The following is a 13601-nucleotide window of genomic DNA, read 5'->3' as shown; positions in this document are numbered from 1 at the left end:
GGATTTTGCTAGCCTTAAATCTCTTAGAACTTAATGAGATATGTGTTGAGTCTAGGAACTTCAATGTGCCAGCTTAATGTCACACAAGACCAATTCAGGCTTTACTACAAAGGAAAAATTCATCACTTTTTATACAAAAGCTTTATGTGGAGATCCATACCCAAGAAGGCAAAGTATTATCCACCATCAATGACAATTAAACACAAATATCACATGAGACAGATAAGACTTATTTAGCCCATTTAACCTTTTAAATAGCTCTTTATAGGGGTAAAGTTATTTGCCTTTGGCTTACAAAAAAGTGAAACGCAAATACAACAGGCCATAGAACTTTCTCTTTCTCACATACACACACACACACACACACATACACACAGTTTATCAACTCCGCAGAATAAATTAGGTATCTTTTAATTTATTTTTTCAAACCTACACATAACTTTATATCTCCAAATAAAGAATTCAAATTTTAGTAGATTTTTTAAAAGGAAAGGGGAAAAGTGACAGCAAAACTTATTTTAGTTCAAATGTTTGGCGATCAGGGCTGAGTATCACTTCAACTGCAGGAAGTACGCTTGAGGAAACAAGATGCACATTTCCACACCAATAGCAAAGGACAGCACAACCCCTTAGCCTCCTTCCCTCAGTAACAATTCATTTAGAAACCAAATGATTTAAATCATGAAGTTATTGTTCTGCTTCCTATCTTTAGCAATTCAGTAGCAACACTGGCCAAGAGAATAACTTGAATGATTTTGGTAGAAAATCCAAATACTGTCAGTGTGTAGTATATTTTCCTAACGCTTCTTCCTCCATTCCTCAATAACATTTTGTAATGACATGACTGTAAATGGGAGAGGCACCTCCACTAAGCAGCAAAGATTGCAATACTATAAAAGCAATTGCTTAAGCAAAACAATCCAAACCTACAAAGCTCAGTGAGAAATGATTTACGCCAAGGCCCTTTCCTTTTCATAAATAATCACTGGGTTACCGACAAGGAAGTGACAGATAGCAAGTAGGTCTGTAAACTACCCTGTCAAGGTAAAAGCCTGACAATCTACCCTCAGCCTTTTTGACCCAATACAACTTTCTCTTACCTCTGTGTACCTTTAGTGCTAAGATAAACATATCCATGAATTATTGCTTAGCACATTGTAAGTCTCCGGAGAAGGGCGGCATATAAATCAAATTAAAAAAATAAAATAAAATAAACCCCCCTGCTAGAATTACACCTTCATATAGTATTAAACTGCCAGAGGTTTCCCTCCACCCCACATCTTACACTTTCTATTCAATCGCTCCATGCTTGCATGCGTGTGCTTCCCCACCCATGTTTGTTTTCCCAGGTAAGGCTGCACGAGCGACTGGATCCAAGGTGTCCTTTAAACCAAGGTTTCAGTTACCACCACACCTAACACAGATTCGCAGACGACCTCCCACTCACTTTTAAGGGCCACAATGAGTGCCTTTCCATCCTTGATCAGCTCCTTGATGAACTTGTTGGTCTTGTCCAGCTCAGCTTCGTGAGACTTTAGCCTTTCTCGGAACTGGGGGCTGTCCAAACAGCAGTCACTAAACTCCAAGGCAGGTAGCCCCATGATTTCCCACAGCCCGTCCAAAGCCAGACTTACGGCTAAAAGCAAATCAGCTGGAAGAGAAACGTCCAGGAACGGAAAAACCCTTCCCTTAAAAAAAGCACTTTAAATCGCAAGGGCAGAACCACCATCAAAGGTTGGAAAATGTATCCAGTCCGTCCAGCAAAATGCAAAATAATAATAATAATAAATAAATAAAATTAGCCTCCAAGAGAGCCGTTTTGATGCTGCTCGGGATCCGCAGACATCAGGAAGTCAATTTGTCAACTCTGGAGGCAGGTGAAAAAAGGGTCTAAAAGGAAGATCTTTGCACCGAAGGGCTGTTTCACCAGCCGCCAGGGCGAGAGGATAGAAAGGAGGGAAACAGCGTTGCAACGCTACCGCTGCCGGAGAACCGCTGCTCGCGGCCACATTTTCCAAACACGCTGCAAACTCGGGGGCGGTGCGGTCGTGGCTGTTGCCGGAACCTCCACAGCTCTTCGCCGGGTCTACGTTGCCGTTGCTTGCTGCCGCAGCCTTGAGACACCCACCCCGCGCGCTTTGCCCCCCCGGGGCCTCCCGAAGCAGAAGCCCTCGGATCTTCAGCTCAGCACAGGCACCTCCGACGGCATCCGGGATCCACCGGGACCCTGCGCTTCCCCATTGGAACGCGAGCGATCATTTTTCCTACCGCTCTGCCCGTTGGAACGTTGTGGAAAGAGAGAGAGAGAGGGTGGCTTTTTTTTTTTTTTTTTTTTTTTTGTGGTCCCGCCCCCGGCCCAGACGCGACCCCGCCTCTTGCACCAGCGGGAGCCAATCAGAGGCCGGACGGCTCATGGAGCAAGGAGGAGGGAAGCAAAAAAAGATGCCCTGCGAAGAGAAGACCGGCTATGATCGGGGGGCGGGGGGCGGGGGGGGTGTAGGGGGCGCGGCCAGAGGTATGTCAAACCGCATGGAGCTGATCCCCTCCCCTCCCTTCCCGCCCTCTTAAAGACATACCCTCCGGAATGGGGGGGGGGAGTGTGGAGGGAGGAGTGGTGAAGGCTGGGTTGCTCAAGGGCGTTTTCTGGTAAACCTGTTGCTGCAGTGCAGGCTGAAGGAGAAACCACCTTACAGCGAATCGGTGCAGCCGGGAGCTACGCTTGGAGACGGAAGGAGGGAAGGGAGAATTATGCACGCACGTCGATCCTTTTAAGAGGCGACAGTGGGGGATCACCTTCACGCTGGCCTTGGCATAAGGAAACAACCGTTCTTTTCATAAAAGGGATCCTTTCCACCTTTCCTTCCTCAAATGAAGTTCCCCTTTGTACACTCGCAGCCCGGCTTCCTTTGCCTGCCTGCCTGCCTTTGAGGCTCAAATTATTTTCTGTCTTTTACAAGCATGCGATTCCTGCCTTCTGCAGGGAAAACGAAATCAGCAGGATGACCTGCTGAATTTGTGCATACCTATTACCTTTCCCCCTATCTGCCCTCTGCTGATTTGAAAAGCTAGACAGGACAGAGCCTAACCTTGGTTAGCACTTGGGTGGGAGAGCATTGACAAGAGCTAAGATGGAAATAAGACAATAGCAAAACTATATACGGTTCTTCCCTCTCTCACAAAAAATCCTACACAGACATGGTCATGAAATCACCAAGAACTGAGCTTGATTCCAAAGAGATTCTCTCTATATCCATACTGTATATGATCTTGACTCATCTGAAAGAAGCTAATTGCAAGTCATGCCTTTTTCACTTCAATATTCATACATTTGGTAGATGAATTGCCCTTTATTTTTTTCCCCAAAACATATCACATGACCAATTATTGATTGTACTGGACTTTAGACGTTATTCCTGCCCTTCTGAAAGACCTCTAAGTCAAAATTTTAGATCACATTAATTCTAAAGAGCATTAAATTGACAGCAAAAATTTAGATCACGTTAGTTCTGAAGACATTTAAATTGACAGCAAATTAAAAGAGTTGAAGAGCCAAATTCAGTGTTCTGATTAAAAATCCCAAGATTTGGAGACGGAGCTATTTCAATCAGAGTCACAGGACAAATATTTCTTAGGTATCCACCAAAACATGCTATAGAGGGAAATAGGCGAATGCATTCCTTGAAGCATTTCATCTTACAAAATTGCTCACAGGCCATTTCATGTAAATGATTTTGAATAGTTCTGTAAAGTCTGGACAATGAGAAGACAAGGTGAACTGAAAGTTTGACTTTCCTTAGAATGAAATTGGAGTAGCTTTGACATTTTTATATTTTTAATTTTTCTTTGACTGAGGCCAACAACTTAAAATATCCTGAAAGAAGTAAAAATTCCAGACAGGAATATTGTAATACTGAAACAGACAGTAACAAGGTAATAGGCTATTATGCACTATAACCAGCAGGGAAGTAGCATTATTTTTAATGTTATAACTCACACTTAAATGAAGACTAAAAGCAGCATTGTATTTGGTTGCACATCTCTAGAAATATTTGAGTGCCTCTGCCAAGATGCATGCCAAAGGTTTATGTAGTCCAACCAATAATGGGCTGTCCTATATAAGAGCCTTTGTCTCCTATGCTGAAATTCGGAACCGTAAAAAAATTGCTGTCCAGATTTCAGTTCAGACTCCAGTTTTGGCAAGGATGATAGTTGGATATTTTGGCCAGGTTGCAATTACTATGTTCTCCAATTCTCCTACTGCTTTACCCCTGCTATCGTAGATAAGAAAATAAGCATCAAAAATGTTCCTTTCTTTAGTCGGATTTTTTAGGACATGAGGTTAACATTGATACCCTTTTGAAGGAGCCTCCTTTGTGGACTCCTCCCCCTTTTAATCAACACCCTCCCATCTGACGCAGCCATTGAGAGACAGGCGGTGTTGGAAGATCATCAGTTTTCCTGTCATTTATTTATTTGTCAAGCATATATGAGATTACAGATATAAGTATAAACATGATTTGAATACATGAAAAGGATACGAATAAAAAGAGACATTAGGACAGGGACAGTAGGCACGATGGTGCGCTTATGCACGCCCCTTACAGACCTCTTAGGAATGGGGTGAGGTCAACAGTAGACAGTCTAAGGTTAAAGTTTTGGGGGTTTGGGGAAGAAACCACAGAGTCAGCTAGTGCATTCCAGGCATTGACCGCTCTGTTGCTGAAGTCATATTTTTTGAAATCGAGTTTGGAACGGTTTACCTTGAGTTTATATCTATATTATTTGCTTGTGTATTGTTGTGGTTGAAGAAGAGGAAACCTGCAGAATTCTTCTTAATTCCACTTTAAAAAGAAGTTTCACCTTCCTTCATTCTATGGTGAACCTTTAAAACAAAACAAAACAAAACAAAACAAACACAAAACAAAACAAAACAAAACAAAACAAAACAAAACAAAACAAAACAAAACAAAACAAAACAAAACAAAACAAAACAAAACAAAACATGAAATGACCCATCCTTTCATAAGTCTACCAGAAAAAAAAACTTCATTTTTTTGCACAGCAGTGCACGTACTGCAGAAATCAGAAAGCAGTACTTCTGATGTTGAGCAAGAGACAATGGGTGGAAGATGTCTTCAAAGTGGGGTGGGGCAGGCTGAGGGTTATATCTGCATTCTTGTCCTTGAGAAATAATGACTGGGCTGTTCTTATACTGGAACAATCAGGATGTGCAGATGAGCTCTTCATCTCTTCCATATCATGTTAAACATTTATTCCCTCTTTCAGTGTCTTCCTCTTTTCACCAGGTTGTTATTGTATTTCAGAAACAAGAAATACTACAGGTAGTCCTTGACTATGGCCACAATTGAGCCCCAAATTTCCATTGCTAAGTGAGGCTGTTGTTAAGTGAGTTTTGCTCCATTTTACAACCTTTCTTGCCACGGTTGTTAAGTGAATCACTGCAGTTGTTAAATTAGTCACACAGTCGTTAAGTAAATCTGGCTTCGCCGTTATACTTTGCTTGCCAGAAAGTTGCAAAAAGTGATCACATGACTCCAGGACACTGCAATCGTCATAAATATGAATCAGTTGCCAAGTGTTGGCATTTTAATCGTGGTCATGGGAATGCAGCAAAGGTCATAACTGTGAACAATGGTGATAACTCATTTTTTCTGTTTCATTATAATTTCTTTAACAAATGGTTGTAAGTTGAGGACTACCTGTATCAGGTGAGCAACTCCAGTCATTAGCTTTCATGGATAAAACGTCAGCCAATCCTTCCAGGCTATTAGACAACAAACACCTTGATAAAGGAAATATCAGGCCACATTCATAAAACTGTTTCCCATGATTGTCTTTATTCAATGAACAGTATTCAATAATAGAATCACAATCCTGAATACATATTTGTATAGGAATACTTAGAGAAAGATTTTTCCTCATCAAGAAGGCAATAGCCATAACTGTTTTCTAAATTATGCCCTTATGCATAAGCAACATTGACAAATTGCATACCTGTAGGTTTGTTTGATTAAAGTAGCAAAAAATGACAGTGGAACAGAGACTAGGCTGGCTAAAAAAGCAACAGATGGCCGCCTTGCTTTTTGGACTAATGTCAGGTTTAAAGCATTTAGAGGGATTGCAGGGAATTGGTTTTGTTGTGGTCTGCATTAAAAATTAAGAGTTTCTCAATCAGAATATCCTGTACTATATAACTGGCATTTTATAGGGACTTTTGGCTTGTATAGAAGTTCACTGCTGTCATCTCCTTTATCAGGGAAATAATAACATTCTAATCACAATCCTTGAATCTTCTTACCATATGACTTACGCTGTGAATATCCACCCATCTGTTTTTAGGAGTACTTATTCCAAATTAAATACCACGAAGTGAAAGAATTTGTTGTTATAGTTAACTTGTGATATTTCTTAAAGCAGATGGGAAAATTGAGTATTTATTTAACCAATTTACAGTGCTTGATTCAATTATAATCTTCCAATGACTATTTTGTTACTAAATTCCATTTTTGCTAGGTATATTATAATAAAGTTGCATCGCACACTAGGGTTACATATTTAATTAAACTTGCCTGTCTGTGTGGATGGACGTTGTCTTAGAGATTTTTTGGTTAGGCTGTTTACCGAGGTGAAATCTCACAACATATAGACAGATTTAACCATAGTTTCAATTGCGAAAATGTGACAATTCTAGACCAGGCCAAGTCCAAAAATGCCAGGAAATTTCTAGAAACCTGGTACCCTGACAAATCAGGCATCAATAGACACATAGACATTAACAACATCTATAGACATATGCAAAAGAGACAGTCAACCAGCCCAAAAAGGAACAAAAAGACTCCAGCACCTCTCCACCAATAATCAGCACCCAGATTAACCTTAGATTAACTCTAAGGTGAACTTCGGACCAACAAACAAATAAGCAAATCCTCCAGTCAAGAAACTGCCAACGGTCCATCAATAAAAAGCCCAACCAAAGAATCCCTAAAAAGAATCCCCCACCCACACAGACAGGCAGGACATCAGAATATAAACTGACAGGAAACAGCACTCCTTACTAGCACTGATGATTTTACCTAGTTAGGGTAATGAAATATCTGCAAAAAAACAAGCAAGCTCAGAATATATCTGTATTTACCATTAAAGCCAGAGTTTCTCAAACCATGAGGTGTGCCTCCTTAGGCAGGTGCAGCAGTGTCCAGACATGTGAAGAATGTATTAGTTTCATTGTTAGAATAAATCCCCCTTTCCCAAAGTTTAATTGAATTGTTTTCATTGTTTGTTTGTGTTTATGTTAGTGCTTGGCACAGTGCTCTAGAGGAAGTATGTACATTAAAATTCTACTAAAGGGAGATGTGATGGCAAAATGTTTAGGAACTCCTGATTTAAGCCATTCCTACAGTGTGGTCATGCCAATTTGACTCTACACTAACGTAGGAAAATCCTTTCTCGCCTGACTCAACTTTGGCAGCAGCTTGCATGGTGTTCAGTTCAGACTGCAGGCTCCCAGGTCTTCCAATTGCACAATTGCAGTAAAGCAAGCCAGAGTTGAATCAGATTCTGCTTTACAGTACTACAGTTTGGAGGTAATCCATGCCTGAGGATGATCAGGAACTAAACAATTAGTTTCCCTGTTGCAATCACCTTTTCGTTATAAACTTGTTTTTCCCTTCTACACCAGCCCTTTGGGGAAAGCAGGGGAGAAATGAAGAGGAAATCCTCACCCAATCCTGCAACTGGCTAAACTGCAAGAAGGGAAACGAAATGAAAGCAAACTTTGAGACTCTGTAGCTCAGCCAAGCCGTGGCAGCTGCCAGAAGGCAGCATATCAACCAGTGGTGGGTTGCCCCCAGTTCGGACCAGTTCACAAGAACCGGTAGTAAAACTGGTGGGAGGCCCCGCCCACTGCCCTGGATGTTGTCATCACTGACCTGCGCATGTGCAGAAGCTTCTGTGCGATCTCGTTGCGAACCGGTGGTAAAGATAAGTAGAACCCATCCCTGATATCAACATCAAGATTCAAGTCAACTTTCAAGTCAACAAAGGAAAACACATTCAACACACAGTAAAAAGAAAAAGAAAGAAATTAAATGCAAAACATGTAACACCTTTCTAGACTAAACCTGGGTTCTATATACTTTAATCTACTATGCAACTTCCTGTTTGAAATTGAAAATGACAACAAAAAACCATTTTTAGCCTTGCCTATAATAATCTGCTTCATTAAAATCTAGTCATCTAAAGCCCCCCACCCTACCAAATACCAAAGGTATTTATTTATTTATTTTTATTAATGTTATCTGCTGCCCATTTGCGGTTCAAGGTGATTTTTAGCAGCTAGACATCAGGCAATTTCCTCTGGACACTTAAGACTGCTTTTCCCAATGGTATTTTTTAAAGAGGCAACAAAGTCCAGTTGCCTCTTGAAAAAGCACCAAGCCACACCCACAGAACCAGTAGTAAAAAAAATTGGATTTCACCACTGGTGCTAGGCCTTGAGGATCTGCAGAGAGATTATTGTCACAGTCCATATGTATGCAACATATTGTGCCACGTTTCAGTAGTGGTGGTAGCACAACCCTTTTCCACTGGGTGATTAGGTAGTGAAAAGGGGTAGATGACAACCTTTTTCAGTTTTGATACTTCAGCATTTCTCTTGAAATTGCAGGATGTTATTTCTTTCTTGCAACAAAACAATGGTGCCATTTTTACGTCAGTCATATGCACACATTATCCGAACTAGAGTTCAATAGAAAAATACATAAGATTGTAATTCAATTATGCTGGTTTTATCTGTTGCTGAGTTTGAGTTAATAGGCCTGCTAGGAGGTGGAGGTGGAGACATAGATAGCCTATGCTGTAGATATAAAGATCAAACATTGTTATGAAAGTTGGAGAACCGAAGAATTTTGACAGAGATTCATCCTAGGCTAAAGTTTCTCCATTTTCCAAGCAGAAGACAAATGAAATAGACATTATTATCTTTTAGCTAGTAACTAATGATTTAAAAATTTTCCGGCCTTCAGGAAATGTTTTACATACAACATATGTTCTGTGGAGCTTAAGCATGTTGCGGAAAGAAAATTGTAAGATGCCTTCTCAAATGCCAAAGGGAATTGGCCCAGCCTCAAAAATGTAATAGATTTAATTGGAATGTGCACCTTATAATACCTTTAACAGGGGTTAGTGTTCCAGGCAAGTGACTGATGAGATATTGTCAATCAGCCAGGCCACTGACCTCCTTTTCGTTGACAATGTTCAACTATTGTAAAATGTTTCCTTGAATGCTGCTGGGTAGATGACAGATTTCCTTTAAAAAAAACACTATTCTCTTGTCACTTGCTGGCAGAGAAAGAATCCTTGTCACCTTCTAACAATCCAGGGCAATGTTTTAAGATTAGCAAAGTTTTTCTCTCTCTCTGCCTACTTACCTGAGGGTAAAACCATATCTTTCCAGAAAAAAACAAGTGGTTTGTAAGGTGACACAAATTATATGGTAGAAATACACCTCTTGAGAAGCTACAATAGCTCTGTGGTGTTTACCTTCCATTGCTGATCTTGAACAAACGATCTGATAGAATATGACTCCGGTAACTCCCTGAAGCTTGCAGCTCTGTCTACTTGGCAAAAAAAAGAAAAAAATGGTCGGAAAATCACATGTATTTCATCTTTAGTCCCATAATGGAAGAAAATGCAGTATAAATGTACTAAAATGTTAGCCAAGATGTGATCATTGAGATCAGGAGTGGGTTGTATTTACCTTTACTACCAGTTCGCAACGGGGCTGCATGCGCACATGCGCAGAAGCTTCCTGATGATGTCGGGGTTGGTGGGTGGAGCCTCCTGCCGGTTTTACTACCGGTTCTTCCGAACGGGTCCGAACTGGGGGCAACCCACCACTGATTGAGATGTTTCTGAGCTTCACTTCCCAACATCCCCAATGATAAGGCCACTAATGTAGGATGCTGGAAGATGTATTGCAACAACTTGGGAGGTGCAGGACAGCCATGCAATCTATGCCTATGCAAATAAATAAAATAGTCACTTTCCTGATAAACTATCAGCAAATCCCAACTTGGTGCCCTCCAAATTTTTTAGATTACATATTCATTCCCGCATTTTCTGCTTGGATATTATCAGAGCTGCTATCCAGTATTTTTGTGTTGGTTTTTTTTAAAGTTTTTTATTTTTTATTTTTCAAAATATAAACATTCCATCTTTCCTTAGACAGATTTTTGGATACATCGAATTGAGGAAGTCTGCAGGAACCTAAAGAGTATTTCTTCCCCTTCTCTCCCAAGGTCCGTTCTACATACCATTACAGTCTATTGATTTTCTGATTCATCCCAAAACCCTACATTTCATTTCTAAGACTCTGTGCAAATACACCTGTGCCAGGAATTGTGAAACAAAACCCCATTGTTTGCAATGTAATGTCAGTCAGTTCCTTCTTCAGTATATCTAGAATGGGAGTAGGAAGTGCCTTACATTAGCATGTGTATTAATGTACTACAGAATCCAATAGAACACTAAACTACTGTTAGGTTACCAAACATCAGATCTGCCCAAGGAAAGGTTGTAAAAAACAAAGATGAAAGCATACTTTTATTACAATATGTTTTCACGATAATGTGTCAGATCAACTATTACAAAGTAAGAATCTGTGCTTAACTCAAGAACAATTGTTCTTTTTATTTCCATTTTAAAGCCATCATCCATGGTATATATTAGAGCAATATGAACACAGTGCTGTCCGTCAGATACAGCAAACACTATATTATTATTTAGAGCAGCAGTCACCAACTGGAAAATTATTTGCATTTTTAATATTGCACTAAATCACTAAATCCTCAAACTATGGTCCCTGGGCTGGATACGTGCAATGAACGTTTGTGTTGCTCCCCCTTCAGGGTCTTTTTGTGGGACAGAGGGGGGGAGAAATTCCAACTTGGGGTCTGCTTCAGCCTCCTGGTGCGGGGCTTTGGGCGAAGGCTGGAGGGAAGTGCCGCTGGTGGCGAAGAGCCGGAGGACCTTGTTCCAGTGGGACTGCATGATGGCCTGGAACTGGCTGACCATCTCAGCCTGCTGAGCCTCCAGGTGCCAGTACCTGGCCTTGAACTCCCGCAGGTCTTCCCTCTACTTGGAAAGCCTATGCTCGTAGTCCTCAGTGAGGTGCTTCTGCTCAGCCTCCTTCTCGGTCAGATGAACTGAGCTGTTTTGCCAACTCTTTCTCGTGGTGGCTGCTTAGCTCCAACAACTGCTTCCTGTTGGGGCCCTAAGGAGCCTGGGCGGGGAGACGAGTTGGCCACGCCCATCCATTCACATGACCACCTAGCCACACCCACCAAGCCAGTCATTAGGCAGATCATATTAGTGGTCTGCGGAATTTAAAATTATGAATTTAGTGGTCCCTGAGGTCCGAAAGGTTGGTGACCCCTGATCTAGAGGATGCTAGCATGAGTTAGCTACTGAATGCCTTAAGCTGAGAATGGTAGTTTCAAGCACTACAAATTCAAGGTGTAAATATCGCCATAGCCTCAATTATAATCTGAATATTTCCTAACTTGATTCTTACTAGGAATTTGAACAAATGAAAAATTGAAGTGAATATGCCTCATTTCGTTTTCATTTGTTCTGCAATAAACGTTCAGCAGCACAAATGACTGCAAAAGCATTGAAAAATGCTTCAAGGTATCTCCAAGCAAGGCCAGCCAAAATCCAGGTGCAGCTACGGGTTACAGGTAGCCCTTCACTGACAACCGTTACTTTAGTGACCATTCAAAGGTACACAGCCCTGAAAAAGTGACCCATGACTGGTTTTCATCCAGTTGCAGCATCCCCAGGGTCACATGATCAAAATCTGGGCACTTGGCAACTGGTATGTACTAATGACAGTTACACTGTCCCAGAGTCATGTGATAAATCTAGAAGATAAATCTATCTCAGATTTATCTATTTATCTAGATAAATCTACCTAGAAGATAAATCTATCTCAGCATCTACTTCTGTCCTACTATCGCAGCACCATTGAGAGTGTCCTGACATACGGCATTCTTGCCTGGTATGGGAGCAGCTCTGTAGCGGACAAAAAAGCTCTACAGAGAATCATTAAAACGGCCTAGAATATCATCGGACTCCAGCTACCAGCCCTGGATGACATCTTCGAATCTCGCTGTTGAGAAAGTTGCATAACATTCTCAGAGACTCTTCCCATCCTGCTTACAATCTTTTTGGACTGTTGCCTTCTGGCAGAAGATACAGAACAATTAAAACTCGGACCACGAGTTTTCTGAATAGTTTTTATTCCAGAGTTATAATTGCACTCAACAATGAACTAAAGGGCCACCATCAGTGAGCTGTTGGACAGTATTACTTGGTCTGTTGTGTGGATGTTTGGGTGGTTTAGGGGTGGAGAATTGTGGTGGGTGGGAGTGTGTTTGGGGATTGTTATGTGTGTTGGACCTGGTCTTTGGGTGTTAAGTGAATTTCGTTGTATGGGTATACTGTGTATACACATACAATGACAATAAAGTTATTTATTTATTTATTTATCACCATTAGTAACCTTCTTAGCCAGTTTCCAACAAGCAAAGTCAATGGCGAAGCCAGATTCACTTAATGACCTCCTGATTCACTTAACAACTGCAATGATTTGCTTAAATATGGCAAAAAAAAGTATCATAAAATGGGGCGAAACTCACTTAACAACTGTCTTGCTTAGCAATGGAAATTTTGAGGTCAGTTGTAGTCATAAGTCAAGGACCATTTATACTCAATGTGAACCAGAGATACCCAATTATGTGTCTTCTGGATATTTTGGAAAACGTTTTCCACAATCCTTTACTTGAGGCCATGGTAGTTGGGTCTGATGAAGTCCAGTGCACCAGCTAGATAGATGACTCAGTGTAAGGCAACTTCTTGTGATCTGAACAAGTGCCAATAACTAAACTAAAGCAAGTCTGATGATAGTTCTGATACACTTGACTTGCCTGAATGTATTCTAAAATTAATGTGGACTGTGGTAAACTAAAACGTTTTTCATACACAGTCTTAATCCATTGCCATCTCTGCAGACATTGAAGGAATATACAATAAATACATAAATAAATAAAATGGCTTTCCTTTACCCATGAGTAAACATGACAAATCTTAAATCATTTTCGTGCTGGCTGGTACGAGAAAGGTTGTATAAATAATGTATTTGTTTATGTTTTACCATTGTATTTTTGGCTTATGAGTCACTAGACTCAGAATGATTAAATGTTCTAAAAGAAATAAGTAAAAAGAACCAGTCTGACCTAGTGATTAAGGCATCTGGCTAGAAACCAGAAGACTGTGAGTTCTAGCCTCACCTCAAGCATGATACCAGCTTGCTGACTTTGGGTTATTCTCTGTCAACCCTAGGAAGCAAGCAATGCCAAATCATTTTTGAAATCTTGCCAAGAAAACTTCAGGGACTTGTTCAGGTAGTCAAGACTAACTTTATCGAGGGAGGTAATTATTAAATAACAGAGAGAGAGAGAGAGAGAGAGAGAAAGAGAGAGAGAAAGAGAGAGAGAGAGAGAGAGAAGCAATAGCAATAG

General features: G+C 40.8%; 1 protein-coding gene across 3 annotated transcripts in view; it reads right to left on the bottom strand.

The window, feature by feature from the left end:
• Nucleotides 1-2273, bottom strand: part of ARHGAP26 (Rho GTPase activating protein 26) — a 253469-nt gene extending 251196 nt beyond the window's left edge. For all 3 annotated transcript variants that reach the window (XM_070937338.1, XM_070937339.1, XM_070937340.1), the window contains exon 1: nt 1448-2273. In XM_070937338.1, the coding sequence (XP_070793439.1) occupies nt 1448-1601 (154 nt within the window). In that variant the 5' untranslated portion in view covers nt 1602-2273. The remainder of the gene's footprint in view (nt 1-1447) is intronic.
• Nucleotides 2274-13601: the final 11328 nt, after the last annotated feature.

Source organism: Pituophis catenifer, unplaced genomic scaffold (genome assembly GCF_029215685.1).
Source record: "Pituophis catenifer annectens isolate HBS135680 unplaced genomic scaffold, rPitCat1.0.hap2 SCAF_2, whole genome shotgun sequence".
NCBI classification, from domain to species: Eukaryota; Metazoa; Chordata; class Lepidosauria; order Squamata; family Colubridae; genus Pituophis; species Pituophis catenifer.
This window is presented reverse-complemented; position numbering and strand designations above follow the sequence as displayed.